The 24,667-nt window shown below is 34.4% G+C and overlaps 1 protein-coding gene across 19 annotated transcripts in view; it reads right to left on the bottom strand.

Moving 5' to 3' along the window:
• Nucleotides 1-24,667, bottom strand: part of CAMK2D (calcium/calmodulin dependent protein kinase II delta) — a 315,318-nt gene that overhangs the window by 38,445 nt on the left and 252,206 nt on the right. For 3 of the 19 annotated variants that reach the window (XM_040475237.1, XM_040475297.1, XM_040475245.1), the window contains exons 9-17: nucleotides 16,980-17,074; nucleotides 14,490-14,612; nucleotides 13,545-13,628; nucleotides 13,054-13,096; nucleotides 9,625-9,662; nucleotides 7,974-8,006; nucleotides 5,006-5,065; nucleotides 2,947-2,988; nucleotides 538-586 (exon numbers count right to left, since the gene is read on the bottom strand). In XM_040475237.1, coding sequence (XP_040331171.1) covers nucleotides 538-586; nucleotides 2,947-2,988; nucleotides 5,006-5,065; nucleotides 7,974-8,006; nucleotides 9,625-9,662; nucleotides 13,054-13,096; nucleotides 13,545-13,628; nucleotides 14,490-14,612; nucleotides 16,980-17,074 — 567 coding nt within the window. The remainder of the gene's footprint in view (nucleotides 1-537; nucleotides 587-2,946; nucleotides 2,989-5,005; nucleotides 5,066-7,973; nucleotides 8,007-9,624; nucleotides 9,663-13,053; nucleotides 13,097-13,544; nucleotides 13,629-14,489; nucleotides 14,613-16,979; nucleotides 17,075-24,667) is intronic. The other 16 variants (XM_040475255.1, XM_040475265.1, XM_040475272.1 and 13 more) reach the window with 9 other exon arrangements.

Genomic DNA, 24,667 nt, shown 5'->3' with positions numbered 1-24,667 from the left:
ATGTCCACAGAAATGCTGGCAATGACTCATTTATATTTCTAAAAGAACCTGGGTAATTGAAGTGAATGGAGATCAAGAATATATTAGGAAAGTGCACAAAAACCTAGGATAAAAAGGCTACCAAATGTGAAATTCCATTGAAATTCACCAAGACCATGAAAGGTTTTTAAAAATGGTTCTTTTCATACTCTATTCTTGAAGATAAGCTGTTTTCTAGACATAGATGTACATTTTATAGTACCTTTTGACTGATACATTTACAATTTGATATTATGTCCTCAAACCATCATTAGTAGTTAAAATCACAATGTGGTCAAATATACCACATTTGTCTCTATTTTAAGACAGAGAAAATATGTGAAAAAATTGACAAAATCAATACATATAATCAAAATAGTAGTATACTTTTAAAAAGAAAATTACTTTTGTGTCTTAGAATAGGCCTACTTCCTAAACTTATTAGTTATTTGAAATAATTTTTTTTCTGATATATATGAAACTCCAAGTTAGGATTTTCCATTTCTAATGTAATCATACCTTTCACATCTTCATCCTCAATTGTTGTATTTGAACTCTCAGTTGACTCCTGTTGAGAAGAAAACATGTGTTAAGTTGCAAACAATGGATAACTTCATTTTTATTCTTCTTAAAATTGGCAAGTGATGTACATATCATGCAAAGTTCTTCAGCAGGCTGTGCACGTATATTGACATGCAGATGGACAAATACATTATGTGGTTTTGATAGAAATAAAATGGCAAATGCTGAAAACATTTCAAAAAGGGAGTACTCTGGTGGCCTAATCTCCGAAGCAGGAAAAATCTGGGTTATTTGTAGAAGCAGCCAAAGTATGCAACTTATTTTAAGAGCTGTGTTAGGCCATCTTTGGTTATGGTGCCTGATCAGGTGTGTTTTTTCTATGTAGCTATCAGAAATTGAATATATTGGCCTTCTGAATTTGACCCTAAAATAGAACAATTTCTATTCCTAATTAATCAGTAAATAATCCTTTCTTTGTATAAGGCACTATATCAAGCACTGAATTCACAGCCTATTTGTCCTACTCCTACGTAGAGACAGAAAGCATTTCATTGCATCATTTGATGAAGAAGCTGGGGGCCCTAAGCTGAGTTATACTGAAATTACTTTTAACAAGAATTTCTATGTTTGTGATCAGCACAATAGAATTATATGAATAATTTACTTTTTAAAGGACAATCAGATTTTTTTCATCCATTTCTAAATTAGAAACTGGCTGTTATTGATAAGAAGTCTGCTCCCATAATGGAAAGACAAAGCTACTTCTTTATAAAACTACAAATGAAGTTGAAGGCTAATGAGCACACTTAAAAGGACACTGTAACTGCCAATATTAAGATACAGTTTCTTACAATGGTTTCATAAATTTTTCCATTAATAACGTACCAATAAAATATTTTCTAGCAAAGAAATTTAGTAGTATTCATAAAAAACACAATTTTCTACTTGAAATGGTTAAGGGCTAGAGCTGAAAGAAATTAGAAACAAACCTCCAATCGAGATCTAAGTGTTCAGTGATGAAAAACAGATTTTGGAAAATGATGGAAATACCAATCAGTGTCCTTTTAGAGGTTCAATATTCAAAAAAGCAATCAATTTATATAAATAGCATATGTAATATTTAAACCAAAGGGACAGACTAATTAAAGGTGTATCCAGACTCTCCATACACACAAAACCAAAGCAGAGTCTTCATGCATTTCTTAATGTGACCTAAGTGTTCAAATTTAAACTCACGATGGAGGTAAACCCATGCACTGTAGAAATAAATTAATTCATGTAAGCAAGAAATGTCATGCAGCAACTCTTACAAATGATATAGCTAGAACTATTGAAGTATCCACTCCAGCTGTTATGCTCGGTCTTTCATTTACTAATGATATTAAAAAAAAAATTGTTCTCCTATATGATTCTCCTTCCTGTCTACTTCAAGTCATTTAGGGACTTAAAATATTTTAAGTGTCATGAACATAAAACACATCTAATATTAAAGTATACTTGGTTTTACTTTAATGATTTTAATATTGATCCACTAAATGTTAAACCAGAGGAAATGTGTTATCTAATAAACATTGCTGATAAGAGTAAGGAGAAGTTGGACCCATGAATATATTTGATATCTGAGAAAAAATCTGATGAAGTATATTTTTTCCTTTTAGACACACAATGAGAATTAATAAACAGGAAACATGGAATACATTCAGAAAATGTCTCCTTTTATCCTATAAACATGTATACAGGTACTATTATTCAGTTAACATGCTACACAATCAACAACAGACAAAAAATGTTACAGTCTTCTTCAGACTGTCACTAAATATCTATTATTGAAATGCATATAATTCAACAAAACAAACATTTCATAAGAAGTTAAACTCCCTGATATCCTCAGTTTCATGCCAAACAACAGAAACACCAACAACAGAGAATTAACAGAAAAAGCACAATACGACAGAATAAAACTCAAAAGCAACATTAAATTAAACAGACACCTATGAACTCAAGTTGACTTTTTTTTGAAGACAGTGAAATGACATAGCAAGAAATTATAAAATTTCATGCAGAATATATCTAAAGTACAATGCACAAACAGTCATGGAGAAGAAAATAAAAAGACCAGATGGAATTGCTTAAGATACACAGTCATCTTGACATAAAGACTTTGCTTAACCCAAGTCTCATTGACTAATAGTACCATTCATTTCTCTTTCAGGATGTCATTCATTTTTGTTTTGAAAGAAACATGGATAAAATTCTAGATAAATTAGGTCCCAGAAAAAAAATTGTGGTAGAAAAAGGGTCAAAATTTTCTTTCCCATGTTTAAATAATGAATTATTTTTGCTTTGGATATTTGATGAAATGTGTGATCTTATTAAAGCAAGATGATGTTGATTCTTTCTGAATACCTTGTTTCCATCAGGGTTGTGGATAACAGTAGTTTGGGGCTCCTGAGTGAGAACAAAATAGAGAAAGAAACAGTTCGCATTGGTAAGTACATTCTTACTAGTGTGAGGACAGAGCAGAGTGAGCCAGCTGACACAACTAACTAGTGACAAGAGCTTAAGCAATGTTAACTACTGTCAGAGGTAGCAGTGACAAGATCACTGATGAAAGATCTCCCTGGTGAGCCCATGAGATAGGATATCTCAGTACCCAGCAGCAGCATGCAAAAGACCTTATTCGCCATCAGTAAACAGACAAGGCTTTGAAGTTTGGAGACCTAAAGAGGCACTCACTGTTTCACAAAGTCCTATACCAGATAGAGCTTTCCTTTCTTCTTGAGTGAGTAGCCTGTTAATGTTTGTCCTATAAAAAACTGACCAAGGACACTAGAGATTAGAACTCTTTAAAATAATCTTGAATTCTTTGTGAGGATTTTTTTCCAGATGTATTGCCTTAAGAATTGATTATGGTGTCATCACTATAGTTAATAGTGTATAGTTAATACACAGATAAATACTCTTGGAAAATCGAGAACATTGTCCCATGCTTCAGAAAAGGTTATCCTAAGGAGTGTATTCGAAAGTCCACATGAAACTCTGCGGAATATTTAAAAGGTTCATTTAAAGGATTCTAGAACTAATCCCATAATCACTATAATTTGAGACATATTGCTGTTAAATGCCATGTGAGTCCATACCTAAATGAAATTTCAGCTTTATAAACTACATTTACAGATTTGCTTGTGAAGTCATGCTTTTCCAAGAAGAGAACATTTTTCCTTTCTGCTTTCTACCAGAGACTTGAAGAAATATTCCCAAGTGGAAAATAACAGTCAAATGACTGATGTTGACAAAGAGTCAGTGTCCATATATCATTGGCATGCTTGGCACTTTCATTGCATGATGTGGTAACTGAGAGTTACTGCAGCCCATTGAGAGTCTTCTCCTACTCTGAGAGCTCTCTGTCCTCTAGACCCTCCTCTTTACCACCTTTGTGCTGCAACACGTAAAGAACGTATTTACTGCTTCCCTTCTTCCTTTCTCTGGCCAGAGGGGTGATCCACAGAGCTTTTTAACTCATAGATAACCTTCTACCTTGATGTGTCCTTTTCCTTTAAATGTTTTCAAATTGACCCTTCTGGTTAACCCAAGTGAAGTAATCCCTTAGTATGTTTTATTCATTTAAGATAATACTATAGAGGACAGTCAAAAATCAGAACTATTTCAGAAAACCCTAAATCAAAATATGGAATAATTTGAGCAAAATATTATGGAACTCAGAGTACTGAAGGGCAGCATTCAAATCTTGACTTTTATGTAACACTGCCTCAAAGTATTAAAATGATTTAGTTGTAAACAGTGTGAATGTGATTAAAATGGACAAAACCGCTTTCTCCCTGACAATTCAAAGTCCTATGCTACACATTTCATTCTTTGGATTAAAGTGAAACAGTGATAATTTAAAATACAACAAACAAAAAGCTTCAAACTGCCCAATGCCTCTTTATCTCAGAAAGTGAGGTCTTACAAAGCCCTGCTGTGTTTTAATGAGAGGGAAACGGTAGCTCTGAATAAGGTCTACATTTACTGTTGTCTAGCAATAATCCCCTTAGCTCTCCTTGATGTCAATATTGGCGTCATGAAAGGAGGAAACCATTGTTTGCATAATCTAGAGCTATCATCAGAAGAAGAGCTAAGAGCAACCAAAGCGCATTCTACTGTATTTCTAAGGCAGCATGCAACAATTTCAACTACAGAGACCACAGCTATCAGAATAATGTTCAACAATGAAATGAGATCATCTCATGTTAGAAACACACTGCTTGGCAACTACCTTAACAAAAAGAAAAAAAAAAGTGAAATGAAAGTTTTTTGTATCTTTGAAAGCAAAACAAAACCCAACAAAATGTTTATATACGTATATATATACATATATATATGTATCTATATAGTGAAAGCAAATGAGAGAAACAACAAAAAACAGTAAAGAACTCAAGAAGGGTTACAAAGAGTCCAGGTATACCAGCGCCGGGGTAGGAATATTTTCTTTGGGGCTGGTTACCACGTTGGCTTTGTTGTTTATCTGTAGGTATGCAGAAAATAGAAACAGAGACGCCTTAAACCCCTTGGTAGCCAATGTCTCTATATGCAGCATGTCTATATGGAGATATAGACATGAAAATAAAGAGCCACTGAAGATGAACATGAAAGACACAGTGATGCTTGATGGGAATGATAATCAATTCCAGTCTCTGATGGTCACACACAGGCTAGGACCGCATCTGTGATGGTGGAATGTAAAACAGACTTGGCTGCTTTGGCTGTGCCACCTTAACCAACAAAGAACTGCTTCAGTGGAGCTCAAATCAAGTTCCAGAGTATGAAATAAATATAAACATTTTCATACTCTTCAGGTTGGATTCTGTTTCCCAGCTTCCAATTGTTCACTGTTATGAATACATTCCTTTTTTTTTTTTTTCATTTTTTTTTCCCCATTTTATTCTTGTTCCTGAAGTCACACATAGACTGTCTCTCTCTGGGAAGCCATCGTCACTTTGCTTCATAGGTATTCAATTAAAAACTTAGATCTCTGATGAAATGCTGGCTTTGTAATGTAATTTTTTAAATAATAAGTCTGGGCTTCCTTTAAAAAACACATCTTCCATTATAAATGACCAAACTGAACTCTTTACTATATAGAACGTAAAAAAAATTATTTTTCACAATTGTGTGAGAGGGAAACACCATGTCTTCCATCACAGTGTTACTGCTGTTGAAGCTTATATCTGGTAAGATCATTCCCTTCCTTTAACATAGTTGGGTTGACCTTAAAGAAAGACCATATCACAATGGAAGCCACACTGTGAAAGTAACTCAGAGAGTCAATAAGTATTACAATGGGTCCACAGAGAAAACTCTTTGTAGACAAGTGGCAACTTGAAATTACAATTGAGCTTGGGTGCTAAAGAACAAAACTAAAAAGTAATAACATTCATTTAAACTCATGCATGGTAACTTACATTATGGCTACCAAAGAGAAATATAAACTAACATTCATTCTCTTATACTCCATTATCTATGTATTTTTTTTTTACATATTATTATCTAAAGGAACACATCCCATAATTTTAGTATAAATGTTCTTAAGGGCCTCAAAGAGAAAATCATACTGCATGAAAGAAATGAATACCAAATAAGTTCATAAGCAATTACACCCAGTTAATTGTTTGGACTTTCTGGAAGTTTTTTTTTCCTTTGTATTTTATACCTGTATATCATACTGATACCAGCACTGAGAAGAAGATAGAAGGTTAAAGAAATTAATTTAGGTATGTAATATTCTGTTTTTCTATTCATTCACGTTTGTGTGATTATTTAGTATCAGTATTATTCAAATAAGATACAACACTGTGCTCTGTGGCATGCAGGAAAAAAGAAAAAATTTTGTGCCCTTTACTGAAAAACTCTTTAAAGGTTAAATCATCAATCTCTATCTTGCAGATAGTCTAAAATTTTTCTTTAAATAAAAGCTCACAGAATTTAACATCAAATTTTTGCAACAGCCAGAAAGAGATAAGAAATAATGGAATTAAAGAAGGATCAAAAATTAGTATTTATATTAGTATGAAATACATGATAAAAGAGGAGGTATGCACGCACAAATCACTTCCTGTCAGGAAAAGTGTGCGGCAAAACACAGCTGACTTCTTATCAAATGAGCTGAGGCACTTACAATTGAAGTATCACATATATTTAATATGCTACATTCAGTCTGTATCAGTGGATGCAAAAATATAAGAGGTATATATTGATATACTTTTATTTCTATTTTGAAGTAAGAGACTTAATTGTTTTCTAGAATGGCTGTGAAGAACTGATTTCTTTCGGTGAAAATGTCACACATGCACACCTATGCACACATACTTCTCTGCACAAACATGTGCACACACACACACACAACACATGCCTGCCACACATAGGTATACAGCATACACACACCATCATGTCTTCCAACTGAAGGCCATTCTGCCTAGATGAGCCGTCCTTTATTATCAGGCACGGCAAACATCAGTTAAATGAATATGAGCCTCAACCACCACTTTTAGTGGTGTTTAAATATGCAGTTACAAACTTTTTTAGTTAATGTAAAGAAAAGCTTAGTGGTCTTTTGTTACTATGGGAAGTCTTTTGAAGGTATTTGTAATAGTAATTAGTTGAAAAATAATAGGAGAATTTCTAAGTAAAAGGTTAGGAGGACTTCCTTTTTATTAAAGAGTCAAATATTAAGCATTAGTTAAACTATAAGGTGTCTTTTGAACATACCAGAACTTTGGCACTTTTGTTTATGAAATGTAGTTATTTTATGCTATGGAAGCTATCTTTCTTTAACAAAACTGAATCAAACCAGATATTTAAATGATTCAACGAATTATTTTATGAGGCATGGGTAAAATATTCCTATTTTTCAGGTATTATGTTTATTCAGTCCTGAGGCTAATAAATGTTTCCTCTATAGGTGCTTAACGAGGATGGGTCCATTGTAAGCTCATTTTCACACTATTTATAAACTCCATGTAGATGTATTATGGTGTATCTGTATTAGGTTATCTGAGCTAAAAACAACTCCTATTTTAGTAATCATGATCATTGCTTAAAAATAATCCTATAATGTTTCTTTGCTTATCATTAAACAGACCATTATGTCATGTTCTCTTCAGTTTCAAGAGAAACCTGGACTCTGGTCTTACAAAAGATCCTTTGATGGCATATAAATAAAGGTATGAACTTTTCATATATTTAAAAAATTCAACTTCAAAGGTAAACAGTATGGTGTGTATGTGGGTACTGTGTTTTGATAGTTACTTGACACTGACCTGTAATGGTCCTACACTTTCTCTATTTATACTAACTTAGGTAAATAAGAGTGTTTTTATTCCTTCCTAAGTGTGAATTGGCACAGGAGGAGAAATCTGGCAGATAGAGATCCTCACCATCATCTGAACACTCGAACTGGACTTCCTTTTCTGAATTGACCAGTCAAAGAGAAAGGGAAAGAAAAAAATATGACCGGTTGAATTTTTAAAGTGTCAAAGCATGGAGCACAGAATAAATTTCTCTTTAAGGAGGAACTATAAGCTGTCTAGGAGAAAAAAAAAGTTCTGGAAACATTTCTTTCTATATAAGGATGGTAGTGAAAATAAGTATCTCAATAGGAACTGTGAGCTCTGCATCTCTGAAAGGTACAGAAAAACATAGAACATTTGGAAAATTTTAAGTATCACATTTCCACCAATATAACATTGGAAAAAAGGGCAATATCAACTGTCACTACTGAAATTTAAACTGAATAAACCAAGCAAAAGGAAGAGAAAATTACAGATTGAGGAAAGCAATTGATAAAAGGCATATGCCATCATAATGGGAAACACAAGTGCATGGTCACCATAGCTCTGGAAATCCCCAAATCACACATAGACAGGAGATGAAGAAATGATTGTGCATGAGCATAAGAAGTGACAAATGATTTTCTATGTTATATTTTCAAAATGAACTGACCACCTGACTTTGGGTCAAGTTCAAATGCTAGAATATTAACTAATTCCCAAGAATGTTGAAGTATTCATGAAGAATGTATGCATCTGCCCTTGGAAGAGAAAGAAAATGATTAAAGAAATAAAATATTTAGGTAATACTCTGGAAAGATAACAAACATAATACAAATATAAGGTTACATTCAATCAAAGGCAAATTCCCACAAAGCAAAATAGAATCTATAGAAAATACGTTGTATTACGTTGTTTAGAAATCCAAGAAACTAAAAATATCCTTTTGTTATCTTTCTGGAAAATATTTCTATACGTTTTCAGAATATTCACCTTGAGTATATGTCTCAATACCCTATTATAGAAGCATAGGAAAAATTAAGACCTTTATAAGAACTGCCCAAGCAGAGATATTTAATCATTTGACATTCTATTTCCCAGACCCTATGACTTGATTTTTTTTTTTTTCAGTCTATACATTCCAGCAGGCCTCCAGAATACAGCATAACTAGGGGCACCTGGGTGGTTCAGTCAGTTAAGTGTCTGACTTGGGCTCAGGTCATGATCTCACCCTTTGTGAGTTTGAGCCCTGCCTGGGGCTCTGTGGTGACAGCTCAGAGCCTGGAGCCTATTTCAGATTCTGTGTCTCCCTCTCTCTCTGCCTGTCCCCCACTCGTGCTCTGTCTCTGTCTCTCAAAAAATAAAAAATAAATAAATAAATAAATAATTTAAAAATTAATTAAAAAAAGATATAGCATAATGAGTCAGAAAAACATTTGGTTTTCATTGATTTTTCAGGTAACTGTGATAGTTTGGGACTGCAGTAAAGCACAGAGTATTTAGACATTCAGTTTCTACAACAACTCCATAAAAAAGTATTGTCAGATTATTTAATATTTAATAAAATAGAAAGTACACCTTTTCTTGGCATAAATATTAGTCATCTTTATGTATGAAATTATTTTATACTTCAACCTGCATCTTTTACAGAAACTATAAAAAATACAAGCTGTGAAAACTTAAAAAATTTATTTAACATTTAAAAATTATCCAGCATCTGAAAGTCAGAACTGATTTTGGGAGTGCTTGTTTAACTTACCTTTACTCCATCTGGTTTCTTCAACAAACTCTTGGCTGCTGCAAAATGAGAGTAAAATCATTTCAGCGAGTTATCCATTGAAACCCATGCCAGGTAACAAATCCGGTTATTGTTTCTCTCTATCACCTTTACTGAGTTATGGCCACATATGCCAAATTATCAAGATCACACTGATGAGCGCGAGCTTACAGGACACTGAAATACAGTATCACTTTTCTTGGTTTTGCCACATCAAATTTAGAACTAATTCTTATTTAGTTCATTGCATATAATTGAACACCGTGTCAGTTATGTTATTATTGGACTTTATGTCACTGTTGGTTGCGAAAAGGATACTGGAACTTTAACTGGACTATGCTTTTGTAATCCAGAAAGTTGATTTCAGTCTTCAGACATCAGCTTACAGACTGTATTACATGTTCATCCACACTACAAGTATGGTGACCATCTCAGTTCTGCCACTTAAGCCCCTCTTCCTAAAGGGTTGAAAATTTGCTCCGGTGAAATAACATCCTTTTTAAAATATACATGTATTTGAAGTCAGAACTTCCATTTTTACAAAAAAAATATTAATAACAATTTAAAATGAAGTGGTATATTATTGACCTAGAGCAAAATTTTTAAATTTTAGCATATGACCTTTAAAAAAGGCATTATGTACTCTTTTATACTTCAAAATCAGAATAGAAAGCTTTGATAAACAAAAGTCTTTTACTTCAAAAAATTAAAAATCAGAAAATCTGAGGTGAGATATAAAACAAAACAAAATCTTCAACTAAATCAGAGAACTCCTGAAGCATATAGTCTCAGATAAAACTTCATCTTCCCGGAGGGGAGCTTTTAGCATTTCTCCTGTTACTGAACTTCTTGAGTATATTAGAAGATGAAGTCATCCCTTAAAAAAATATACTTAGGAATGGGTATATTCATACACAGTGAGCAGATTATATAATTGTCAATGACAAGTAGTACACCAAGTGTAGAACATTTATGATGATGCAGAACAAGGTACATACTTGTGTTTCCATTTAATGTTAATTGCGTGTATATTTGTATGTATATATGTGTGTTTGCGTGTGTGTGTGTATATATATATATATGTAGTTATTTAAGTATATCAGAATAGACTTTGACATCTGAAATGGAAAAACCTAGCTATAATAAAACTGCATGAACATGTAATTTCCTGACATCCACTTGACTTGGGATATTATTTTGATATCACTTTGGTATAATTTTAAATTTGTTTAAGATAGAAAACTGTTAATTTTATTTAGTCTTTAGCAACAAAGCTATTAATTTATTATTAATTGAGATTGTAAGAATTGTTGCCTTAGCTGTAGTACTATTTGCCTGGAGTTAAAAAGCAATATTAAGTAAATCCTGTGGCAGTTAATAGGTTAGAAAGCAAACTCAGAATAGTTGAAATTGCAATAGCAAGCAAAGAGAAGACAATGATTCAGGGTAAGCAGGGATTTGGCCTGAAAGATGCAGAAATGTCCCTTTTGGTTACTATTCACCTTACCTCACAAGAAATATATTCCACATAAAGGGAGAAAAGAAAAAAATAAAAACAACTTTATAACCATATACTTATGGACAAATTACTTTAAAGAGCATGTTTGCTAATGAAACAGAATGAATAAAATATTCAAAACTAAAATGCAGTATATCAAGTACAAGATGTAACTGGATCCATTGTTATTCAGTTGGTTTTGAAGTGATGGATAAAAAAAAGGTTGCCTTTCATGCTGAGACATCAGAAACAATATAAAATTCACATATTAGTCATGAGTTTTTAGTTTACACAATGATGAAAAGGAAAATGTGATGTAAACAAAAAGCGTCTATACATGACAGTATACATTTAAAAAGGCCCAATTTACGGCTAACAGTGTATTTAAGACTTTAACAAAATACACAATCTTAATACTGGACACTTTTTTCAAGTTAATTTGCCTTTAACAATATATATTAATAATCCTACCTCTTAGTGATTCACTAGTGTTTGGGCCACAGTGAAATATTTATTTGAATATAGTATACATTAGTTAATATTTAATGAGATGATACTGAACTCACCCATATAAATGTCAACTATGTTTATCAACTGTTCATAAAACAAGTAACTTGACAAAGGCAGTGACAAGGTTTTATCACACCAAACTGGACAAAATACATGCATTTGACTAACATAGTCCCTCAATCTGTAGCATTACTCATTGTATTCTTATCATTGATGTTGTTTAATAGGTCAATGGAAGCCTTTGGAAAGCCTCCTATGGTTTCATATAATACATAACTAAATATAATGGGGGACAAAGGTGACCATTTAATATAGTTGTAAACTAACTAGAAATTGGTTGAGAAGGTCGTAGAACCCTTGATAACGGTATGGATCATCACCTGATAGCACTGTAATTCCCAGGAGTTAAGTATGTCCTGGGATAAATAATGGAAGAATAGCTAGATCATTTGATGACACATATCACCCTTATGTAAACAGTAAACAAAGCGAAGTGGTGGTAATTTTGGCATAATTGGTTGATAATCCTTCTAAGTCTCAACAGCCACTTTAACAATGTAACTTTCTTGCACTTCAGTTCCTCTCCATACGTAAGACTGATTAAAATTTACCAAAGTTTGCTTTTTGGAAACCTGGTCCTTTGAGATAATCTACTGAATAAGGAGGTTCCAAGATTCAAATACTTTCTGGACATAATATATACTTTATGTCCATTTTAGAGAGTCACCTCTATAACAAAGAAATGGCTTAGCTCCTTTCAGCCAGCCCATTATTTAAAAAAAAAAATTATCATGGAATCATTTTGAGGAACATTTATTATCCTATATTACTGTAAGGTAGGGTTCTCTGTAAATTCTGGAATTTAGATATCTTTGAAATATGCAACCATTCTTACAGTGTGCCAAGATACAACTGTACTTTGGAAAGAACTTGGGACTAAAAGAACTGGGTTCCTCAACAATGCTCTTCTTTTAAGAATCTCACTTATTGGGATTTCCTGTGAGAATGAGACAAACACAAAAACCGTATTTATAGTTAGCAGTTGATGAAATATCAAAGAACTAATTCTAAGTTTGAAATACTGAGCTTCAAGAGGAGGAAGTACATATTTCCACAACTTGTGTGCACCCCAGTACAGATGGCAGATGGGTTTTGAGTCCTGCATAGCACTGACCAGGGGCTGCTTGAGTGCTCTTGTGAAGGGCGTACTCATGTGCCTAATGTCTCTGTGGAGACAGCACCCAGGCAGATTCCTGATGATAGACACTCTGTAGAAGGAATCCATGCCACATATTTGTTATCCCTGAACAACAGTGTTTTTATAATTACTAAGTTTTTCTTCAATTCCAAACTGACTACTGAAGAGGAGAGTAGTGGATAAGGAGAATTCTTAACACGTGTACCTGAAAAATTCCTCGTAGCCAGCATAGTTGTCAAGATGGCGCCCTGTCAGAAAAATAAGAATTCGAAATTAATGTTGCCTCTGCAAATCTTGAACCTAACAAGCAGTCTTTGATAACAAATCTTCTCCTAATGTTACTTTTAGTTAGGGGATTTTTATCTGTTTTTGTTTTTTGGTTTCCTGAGAGCAGCAGGCCTATGTCTCACATTCAGCTGGGGCCACCCTCAGGTGTGTGGCCAGGTTCCAATTATCAAACTGCACAGTTGCTTTCCTCTGAAGGGAAGAACCACAGCACACACTGCCACAGAGATCCCAGCTCTTCATTGCAGGTTTCATTCCAGCATCTATTACATTTTCTCAAGACCCAGAAGAGGAGGAATAAGAGTTCTGAGGTCTGCACATTCAAAAGCCTTTGCTGTAAGTTATTTTCTTCACAATTTCATTTCTCACTCTGCTAAGTCCACCTCCTCACACAAATGTATACTTCCTTACCTTTAGTTTTCTTCTAGCATTAAATTTCTTCAGGCAGTCTACCGTCTCCTGTCTGTGCATCATGGAAGCAACAGTAGAACGTTGCTGGAAGAGGAAGAAAAGAAACTTAACTGAGGGTAATTAAATCATACTAAGCATTATAGTATTCTCAACTTCATCCAATCTGCATTAATGGTGCCTAAACCCTTACAATGAACTTGTGAGTATTCACTTGCAAAAGTTCCCTCCTAATGGATGATTAGCTTTGCCAAAACTATTTATGACTAAGATGCAACATTTCTCTATAGAAAGCATAGATATGAATATCAATAATTCCCGCAATTACCTTTATTTCAATGTCTTTAATTATATTTCTATCGGACTGCCTTTCATTTACTCAGTACCATATTTACTGCCCTAACATTTGACAACCTTAGAAATGTAGTGGAATCTCTACATCCCCTCCAAATTTCACAGTTTTTCTTAGCACATTTGAAGTATAATCTGTCTACTATGGCCATTCTTTCTTGCTAGTTTAACTTAACTACAAGCTTCCAAATCTTGATGTTGTTGTTGTTGTTGTTGTTGTTGCTATTGTTGCTGTTTTTCCTAAAGCTGCCTAATGGTAATAATTGAACTTTGTCTAATCTCTACTGGAATATAGTTAATTTTGGTGTCATTTTCTTATCCTCTGTTCATGAGTATTATCAATAACTGGTAGGAGAAATACTTATTCCTTTTGTTACTGTAGGCAATATTTATCGATCTATGTAAATCAGATTTTGTTACCAAAACAGCATTTATTACCATTATAAATTTATTTTATTAAATAACTCGAGTCAAAAATTCATTCATTTTTAGTTTCATCTTTTTCTATAAAAATTATTTTAAATCCATGAAAAAAATTTTAAAGAATGATTCATTTTTAATCTTAGTTCTTAAGGTCTTTGGAGAATTGTCACTTACACAGATCCATGGGTGTTTCAGTGCCTCTGAGGCTGTGATACGCTTGGCAGGATTGATAGTAAGCATTTTATTGATTAGGTCTTTGGCTTCAGGAGTCACTGTGTCCCACTCTGGTGATGGAAACTTCAAAAATACAAATTTATAAATAGTTTCAAAAATAGATACATTCAATTAAACAGGGAAGAGCCAAGTAAACTAATCATTTCTTTAAGTAGTGGGTTTCTTCAAAAAACTTACTCTTTGTATAAGTTAAATTGTATCTACATGTAGATAAATCTATATAAATGTGTATATATATCCCCTTATGAATATATTTACATATATAAAAGATAAGTAGCTAATAAGTGATAAGTATATACGCTAAACTGCATATTATACCGAGTAAATGTATTTTAATGTTTCAAAAAATAAATTTAAAGATCTTCTAGTACTTTCAAAGGATCTTTATTTTGGTTTGAAAATAAGATTTTACACAGTCTTTCTCATAATTATTTGTAAACATCAATAAAGCTGGCAGGTTGTCAAATGTGTTGATGTCATCATGCTATTACACCAAGATTCAAAATGAAGTATTATAAGAAAAAATGAGGTATTACATACTTTCACACCTCATGATCAGTAAGAGTAGAAATAATAAAAGAGCTTCCGTTGCTGGTGCCAAAACTGACCTACTAATTGTGGCTATTTGGAATATAGTAGTGAGAAGAAATCTAAGACTACAAGTGCCTCAGCAGGATTTCATTTTAGCACTTCAGAAAGGTTAATCTACTTAATGACAAATTTCATCAAAGTTCTTAAAAGTAACCAACATTCAAAACTTCTATGAGTAATCCATTTGTGTATTAATAACTGTATAATAGCTATCCTAAGTGTATTTAAATTTTTTGTTGATAATTACGTAGCCTCATTTTCACATTATTTATTAGTAGAGATACTATTGTTCATAGGTTAAGAAAAATTTACATCAGTTTCTAAACAACAGACAGAATATCAGGTTCTTATTCCACTTCACGGATTTTTATAGACAATCTTGGAACAAAAGTCACTGTCACTATGTCATGGACTTTAGTTCACTTTTAGTAGTTGTAAGATGGGTACTTTGTGAACCATTGGTAAAATGAAATATGAAAAAAATGATACTGACTCTTTAATACTTGAAATGTTACCAGTTTAACAACTGTCATTTTAATTCCATAGGTTATTTTGGGCAGCTATGAAAACTTGCCAATGAAGAAATATTCAAGCTGTTCCTCCTTGAGGTACAGATATTCTGATAGCAAATTAGGAGCTGGTTCAGCCTGAATAAAGGTGGACCTTTATCTCATTTTTAAAAAAGTTTCCACAAAGTCATTCCTCCATAGTCATTAAGCAGTGCATCTGCAGAACTATGTCTTGTCAAGGGGGTGCCTAGTTGTAGTCTGCAAAGATGATGAATGTGCTAGCTGTGGCCATGTAAATTTTAATTTGGCCCAAATATTAGTCTGACTAGATAGAATGGGATGCTTCAAAATTAAAAGAATATGCATTTTAAATTCTTGCTATACCCACGTCCATCTATATAGAACATTTTAACAGAAAGGTGCTGCTGAATTCATGAGACCTGATTTAATATAACAGAGATTTTTTATTTTATCTTCTCTCACTTCCACACTGAGCTTTTAACTTCTGCACAGAAGACGGACCCAAAATTTCCTACGACTTAGTTGCTCCACTTAATAATATATCAAAAGCATCTCTAAACCTTGAACTCTAATTTCCAGAGGGATGTGTGAGAAGCTACCAAAGGTGGTAGTAAATCATATTTATACACATATTTGTCAAAGGAGAGAAAATTATTATCAGTGAACACAAAGTTAAGCCATAAAGAGAAAATAGATAAGGCTTTACTTTTGAGATTTAGAAACTAATTCATACTCACTACTTTCAAATATTCTAATTATAAATGAAATATGTTGGAACTGTGATTTTCAAGTATATTAAATTGTGAAACACATTCTTCAAATGAAAGTTTCCACAGAAGCCCATGAGGTAAATAAGACTAAAAAAATCAAGCTGACACAATGGAATGATGTTCTATTTGATACATAGATCACTGCAAAATATTGTTGATACATGATTTAAAATTATGTGATAAACATTTGGGAATATAATTCAACTAAACAAGCATTAATCATTTCTAAAGCAAAAATCTTTTAATTTTTATATGTTTTAAAATGTACTAAGATCCAAAAATTTTGAGAAGCGAAGTCCTTCCTTAGAAACTTCCAACTATTTTCCTTTCAATCTTAGGAGATAGTGAACTAAAAGGAAATACAAACTAAACACATATGCTGCTTTTCTTACACTTTATCTCCCTCTCCCTAGGATTGAGAAAAATAATTAGAGAAATTGTTGAAAATTATACTTTAAAGTGTAATGAAAAAATTTTGTTCTTGGTTAATAAACAAAAAAAAAATGCTCATCTACACTATATGAACATTTATTACATACATCATAAGCTCCAGCCTTGATCTGCTGATAGAGTCTGTGTTGGTCTTCATCCCAGAAGGGTGGATATCCCACCAGAAGGATATAGAGAATGACACCTAGACAGAATGAGCATATTAACATTATGTTAAGTCATTCAGGCAACAATAAATTAAATGTGGCAGATCCACATGATACTTAAGCCACATCCATTCAAAGAGAGGAAATTGGGTATTTGGAAAGCTTCAGAAAGACATGCTCTGATCTACTCTGAAACATTCTGTGGAGGGCAAATGCTCCTCTTCTTATGCTCATGAACTCTGATAGTATATGGCAGTCCAAAAATTTCTCTGTGCACTTTAAAAGAATGTGTATTCTGTTGTTTTTAGATGGGAGGTTACATCTGTATCTGTTATGCGCAACTGGTCTAATGGGTCATTCAAAGACACTGTTTCCTTATTAACTTTAGAACCAAAGAATTCTAAAGAGGCACAACAGATCAATACCTAAAGATGAAACTTACCTGTCATCGGGGTGATATATTGATATCCGTGATGAAGACTTGTTTTGTGGCCTAACATATGATCTTTCCTAGAAAAGGTTCCATGTCAAGAAGAATGTGTATTCTGTTGCCTTTGGGTGGAATATTCTGTACACATCTGTTAAGTCCAGGTAGTATAACATGTGGTTTATGGCCAATATTTCTTTATTGATTTTCTGTCTGGATGATCTATCCATTGATGTAAGTGGGGTATCAAAATCCCCTACTATTACTGTATTGCTGTCTATTTCTCCCTTTAGGTCTGTTGATATTTGTTTTATATATTTAGGTGCTCCTATACTTACGTAATGTTGGATGTATAAATATTTACAAATGTTATATCCTCTTGTTGGATTGACCCCTTCATCACTATGTAATGCTCATCTTTGTCTCATTACAGCCTTCATTTTAAAGCCTACTTTGTCTGATATAAGTATAGTTACTCTAGCTTTCTTTTGGTTTCCATTTGCATGAAATAGTTTTTCCATCCCTTCACTTTCAGACTGTATGTCATTACATCTGAAGGGTAGGCAGTATAAATTTGTTTTTGTTTTTTTAATGCATTCAGCCACTCTATGTATTTTGATTGGAGAATTTAGTCCATTTACATTTAAGGTAACTATTGATAGGTACGTACTTTTGGCATTTTGTTCATTGTTTTCTGGCTGTTTTTGTAGTTCTTCTGTGCTCCTTTTTTCTTCTCTGCTCTCTTCTTTTGTGGTTTGATGACCTTCTTTAGAGCTATGTTATATTTATTTCTCTTTTTCTCTTTTGTATTTACTACAGGTTTTTGCTTTGTGGTTATCATGAGGCTTAACAAGTTCTAATTGTGACAGTGTACTTTAACTTAGTAACTTAAGTTTGATCTTATTCTAAGGCTTATAGTTTTACTCTGCCCCATCCTACATTTTGTTTTTGATGTCATAGTTTACTTGTGTATCCCTTCACTAATTATTATAATCATTGTTTTTTACTACTTTTGTCTTTTAACCTGTATACCAGCTTTATATGTGATTAATCTACTATCTTTATTATGTATTTACCTTTCCAATGAGACTTATTCTTTTATGTTTTCTTGTTACCAATAAGCAACCTTTCTTTTCAGCTTTTAAAGATTCCTTTTAACATTTCTTGTAAGCTGGTTTAGTTTGATGAACTCCTTTAGTTTTTGTCCAGAAAACTCATTATCTCTCCTTCAATTTTGAATAACTTTGCTGGGTGGAACATTCTTGATTCAAAGTTTTTGTTGTTGCTGTTGTTGTTGTTGTTGTTGTTTCTTTTGGCAGCTTAAATATATCATGCAGCTTTCTCTGGCCTGCAAAGTTTCTGCTGAAAAACATACTGATAGGCTTATGAAGCTTCCCTAGTACACAACTAGTTGTTTTTCTCTTACTGCTTTTAATATTCTCTCATCTTTAACTTTTGACATCTTAATTATAATGTGTCTTGGTGTGAGTTTCTTTGGTTTCATCTTATTTGGAAATCTGAGCTTTCTGGAACTGGATATCTGTTTCCTACCCCACGTTAAGGAAGTTTTCAGCCATTATTTCTTCAAACACGTTTCTGCCTCTTTCCTCCTTATAGAACCTCTGTAATGTGAATGTTGGTCTGCCTGATGTTGTCTCATAAGCGCCTTAAGTTATCTTCACTTTTGCCTTTTTTTTTTTTTTCCTCTGTTGTGACTGGGTGAGTTCCATCAGCTTGGTTTCATGATAACTCATCCTTTCTACTACTTCATGTAATCTATTGTTAGTCACATTCTCTGTGACTTCTATTTAGTACTTTCTTTTATTTTTCATCTCTTTGTTGAAGTTCTCATTGTGCTTATCCATTTTTTTCCCAAGTTCAATGAGCATCTTTATGAGCATTACTTTAAGCTCTTTATCAGGTAAATTACTTATCTGTATTCTATTAAGATTTCTTTTAAAGTTTTATCTTATTCTTCCATTTGGAACATATTCCTCTGTTTTTTCATTTTATTTGACTCTGTATTGGTCTACAGAGTGGATAAAAAAACCACTTTTCCCAATCTTTTTTTTAAATTATTTTTTTTAACGTTTATTCAGTTTTGAGAGAAAGAGAGAGAGCATGAGCAAGGGAGGGGCAAAGAAAGACGGAAACACAGAATCTGAAGCAAGCTCCAGGCTCTGAGCTGTCAGCACAGAGCCTGATGCGGGGCTTGAACTCTTGAAGCATGAGATCATGACCTGAGCCAAAGTCGGCCATTTAACTGACTGAGCTACCCAGGTGCCCCCCACCTTTCCCAACATTTAAGTAGTGGTTTTGTGTAGAAGATGAAACTTGTCTTTCAACTCTACCCCAACTCTTTGTCATCTCTCAAACCTTTGCTCTTCTCCAAAAAGCCTACTATATTTTTATTAGCTCTTAGTAGGTGAGGATGTGCCAAGACCCACTAGTAACTGAAAGGGAAAGATCTCAGCACCTAGGTTCAGACTGTTTGGAATCCGGACCTTCAGATAGCAGGTTTTCAAAAATTATGCAAATATATACAGTCCTGTGGGACTACAAGCATAAGCCCTACTGACCAAGCAATTTGATGTGGTCCCATGGGTGACAGTCACAAAAATCAGAGCTTCAGATGAATGCATAATATCTTTCCTGGGAGATACTAGCAAGCTGAAACAAGGCAAAGGGAGAGTGCCAAGATGGTATCCACAACCTATATTCCTTGAGAGCAACTCTGTAGTCCACTAGATGTATATCAATTCTGAAACTTACTCCTCAGGCCAAAGTTCCAGGAAAAGCCAAGATGTCTTCTTCACAGAAAGATTAGAAGGATGTGTGTCTAAATCTGCTGTTTGTGCAGTGCCCTGGTGTGGCATCTTGCCAATAACTTTCTCTACAATTTCCAACTGTGGGGCCTCAGAATGCAAGTCCCCATAACCAGCCAGGCAATCAAAGGGGCATGCCCTGGGAGGCAGCTGCAAAAAACAGGGCAGTAAATGTAAAAACCAGGACACCAGCTGTATGCAAAACTTTCCTCCAGCAGACACTGGAGCTCTGGAGTGTGGCAGAGGGTGAGCATGAAGACAGTGGTACTCTCTGAGGTCTCTGAAAAGGATTATAGGCATTCCTTAGATGTGTGTTTAATTAGAAACCTGCTCCTCAGGCTGCAGCTATGATGGTTAGTTAATAGGTGCCCTTCACAGAAAGATGAAGCTCCTAGGTCTATTACCTCTTGCTATGCTGTGTGGGTAGTGGCCATTTAAGAACTATCTCTCCATCGGTTACAGTCCTAGAGGACCCACAAGCATAAGCTCCACTGACTGACAGAGCCAGGCAATGTGGAGGTGTCACCTGACAGCAGTTGCAAAAATCAAGGTTCCAGACAGGGGTATGAGCTCCTCCCTGGGTGATGCTGATTATTACAGTCTCACAAGACAAGGAACACAAGGCCCCATGGCCTCCAGAGCCAGCCAGTCAGGAGGCATCCCCTGGGCAGCTGCCACAAGATCAGGGCATCAGACACATGAAAAAGCTTCTTTCCTGGTGCTCTGGAGCAGCAAAGGGAAAGCATGGCCAAAGGAGAGCATGGACACAGTACTGCCAGCCTCCACCCCAGAGAATACTCCAGCAGGCTCCTAGATATGTGTTTTTAATTAGATGCCTGCCCCACTGGCTGACATTTTAATAAAAGCAGGTCAACCTCCTTCACTTGATGTCTGGGTACAATCAGGCTGCCTCTGAGCTGGGCCCTAGGGCAGGTATGTCCAAGCATCCAGGCCCCTTAAGAGCTGTCTTACAGATCATGATAGTGTTGTGCATCTGGTACATGAGTCCGCTTTCAAAATTAGACATTCTTGGTGCTCATCTCTCGGGTGCAGGTCCTTAAAGTTGAGGTCTTGGATGTGGGGTTTGAACCATTTACTCCTCAAGGAGAAGCCCAGGTTTTGAGTTTTCTCTTCATTGTGGATCACCAAGCTATGGGCAGGGTTTACAGTGAGATTGTGTCCCAGTCTCTCCTACCCACTTCAGTGTGGTTTTCTACTCTTTTGCCAGTGTCTAGTCAACACTGACAGCCTTTGCCCTTTTTTTTTTTTTTTTTTTTAATTTTTTCATATGGAGCTGGAGAGTCTGTGTATCTATGGAAGGAGGTGAGTTCAGGATCTTCTAAACTTGCCATCTTGAACCAATCCCCTCCTACTTCGGAAAAGTTTATTGGCCTACCTAAAGTCTTTAGTTTCTGTCACTGCTCTGACCTCTACTGATTGTTTTTCCCTTGCTGCTTTCCCTTAAAGCATGGAAACCAAGGAAAGAGGGTCAGACAGATAAAACTTTGCCTGGCATGGCCTAGGATTCCTTTTATCTCTTACCAGTGTTGGTCTCTTGGGTTTCTTTAACTTTCCTTGTTAGGAAAATATAGCCCTTATCCATCAGATTCGTCATCTTTATACAATAGACACTGTGGGAGCTAAAATGGCTTTTAAACAATAGTTTAATCACCCTAGACTGTCATAGCCTGCTTCTGGAAGTTCAAGTTCAAAAGCAGATTCTTAAATTCATGTGAATCACTACCAGAGTGGAACAATTTAAACAACATTTTATTTAAACATTATTAAATAAAAACCTAACAAAACTTTAAAATCAAGGCTGAAAATAATTTTACTATAGTGGATTTAAAAAGAAAAAAAAAGGCTATGAAAAGAAAAATCACAGTATATTGTGAAAAATCTTAGCCTACTGATACTTCATCTTTGCAACATAAAAAGGTATTTTTCCATTTCTCTCCACATTATAAACAACGTAAATTGATTTAAATTTACTTTTTTATTATTTTTCTATCTAACACATGCATCTAATAATGAGGATCGTGATGAGTGTCTGTGTTTGTGTTCCCAGGAGAGAGGTAGAAGAAGGGCTGTACCTAAGTAGTTTTATCTCTTAGTTATGGTTTGGGGGTAAATATGAAAATTAGTTTTTTTAATTATTTTTCATGTTTACTTATTTTTGAGAGAGAGAGAGAGAGAGAGAAAGGAAGCACATATGAGAGCTAGCAAGGGAGGGGCAGAAAGAGAGGGCAACAGAGGATCCAAAGAGAGCTTTGCAATGACAGCAGTGAGCCTGATGTGGGCTTGAACTCATGAACCTTGAGATCATGGCCTGAGATGAAGCTGGACCCTGAACTGACTGAGGCACGCAGGTGCCCCAAAGAAAATTAGCTCTGTAATGGCAATAGTTGATATTAATTTTTTAATTCGACATTTTTCTAATAAACATTTGAAGTAGGCTGTTATGAAGTTATAAAACAGAGACAACTGAGACATTTAGCACTCTGAACCTAGGGTAGGTTGCAAGGCTGGCCTGCTTCAGAGGTTTTGTCCTGCAGTCCTGCTGGCTGGCACTGATGTGGTATGTCTCTACAAAGGGGAAGGTTCATAGATACCTCGTTCCCCAAGAAATGGCAACCACTACATAGATAAATGCCCACAATTTAATTGCTTGATTGAGGAGTTTCTACCAAAAAATTTTCTTTACTAAAACAATAACACAAATATAAAAGATTTAAAAACATTCAGGCCAGAAGATTTAAAGAAAAAAAATACATGAGCACTATTTACACTGATGTTTACTTCTCAATGCCTATTTAAATAAATACTGGTTTGTAAGCTTATTTTGATTTGCTCATTAGATTGGAGTCTGAGGCCTTCCTGAATTACATGTTTTGGAGTTCTATTTTCTGTAAGTATAGAATAACTATAAGAGTCATGGTATAATAATACATTTTATTGTAGGTAACATTTTTTGAGTAGCTACATCTGCATTAGTGCATTACCTTATTTACTCCCTGTACAATGCTGAGGTAGATAAATGTTATTGTCTCCATTTTACAGATGAGGAAATGGTTTGAGAACTTATATGAAATAACTGTTTCAGCCACAAGCAGGCTAGAGCTACCTTTTCTTCATCTATGAAGACAAATGCATTTTAAATTTTAAATTGTTTGTGTTCTGTAATTGAAAGGCCTTGACCACTAGTAAGGTTTCACTTTGGTACTGTCTTAAATGTTCCCTGCAGCCACTTTTTCCTTTAGCTATGCACTTTATTAAAGTTTTTATTGTCTAACTGAGAGTCTTTGCCCCATTCCATTTTACTTTTTTCTTGTAAGCTTAATTTATAACCCTAATATTTTACCTTCCTCTCCTAGGTCAGAGAAAAAAAAAATGAAAAAAAAAAATAGAGTTTCTTTTCTTGCCCTAAAACTAAGTCAGTAAAATCTTTAAAAGCTGGTCAAAATCTTCATTTTTTTTTTCTTTTTTTTTTCGAGAGCACTTCAGGGATGAAGATATAATCTCCAAAATTTGAATGTTTCTTAGGATATTATTGGCCTTTAATGATTTCTACCTAGATATTTCATTAGGGGTTACAAAAAAAGATATTTCAATTCTATTATACCTTCTTTAGTCTAAGAACAACTTATTTCATCAATTATTTGGTGACCTTGTTGTCAGGTTCATACAGGATAGGTAAAGTAACAGACTTTTGTTTCCTCCTTTATGAATTGGTTTTTGAAATAATTCGAAATAATTCGAAATAATTTTGAAATACATTGGTTCCCCATTAATTAATCCCCTAATCCAAGGTTAGGATTGCTACTGCAGTTTGATTATTGTCATGAATGCATGGATTTAAACTTGATGTGTTTCAATCTATTACTGTTATTTTTCTCATTTAACTTTTAATTGTCCTATCTTTAACTAGAAGTCATCTCTTCAAGTTGGCTCCTGAGTCCTGTTCGTATCTAGGTAGAGATCATCAGAAGCTACTAACATCATGAGACACATCCAACCTTTGGAGGTCATATCATCCCTGATATGTTCTTGCAAAAAAAAAAAAAAAAAAAGTCTGTGGTCTTTAACAGTTTTCTGTCTTTCTGCTATAACAAGATGCACCTGTATCATCTTGTGCTTTTCCTAACCTAGACTTGGAATTAGTTCCTTTCACAAGGAATCATGGTTCCTTACCATGGTAAACATTATGTAGAGACCAATATCAGGTACTCTGTAGGGGTGCTCTGTGGGAACTGCAGGTTTCTTCAACAAATAAATGGAGAAATGAGAAGGGGGGTGAGGAGGAGGAAAGATAGAGAAGCAGAAATTACAAATTAAAAGAGACCTAAGAGGGGCCCCTGGGTGGCTCAGCCACTTGAGTG

This window comes from Herpailurus yagouaroundi, unplaced genomic scaffold (assembly GCF_014898765.1).
Source record: "Herpailurus yagouaroundi ecotype Mexico unplaced genomic scaffold, PumYag 28, whole genome shotgun sequence".
Classification (NCBI taxonomy): domain Eukaryota; kingdom Metazoa; phylum Chordata; class Mammalia; order Carnivora; family Felidae; genus Herpailurus; species Herpailurus yagouaroundi.
The sequence above is the reverse complement of the archived record's forward strand: the minus strand, read 5'-3'. Positions and strand labels throughout refer to the sequence as shown.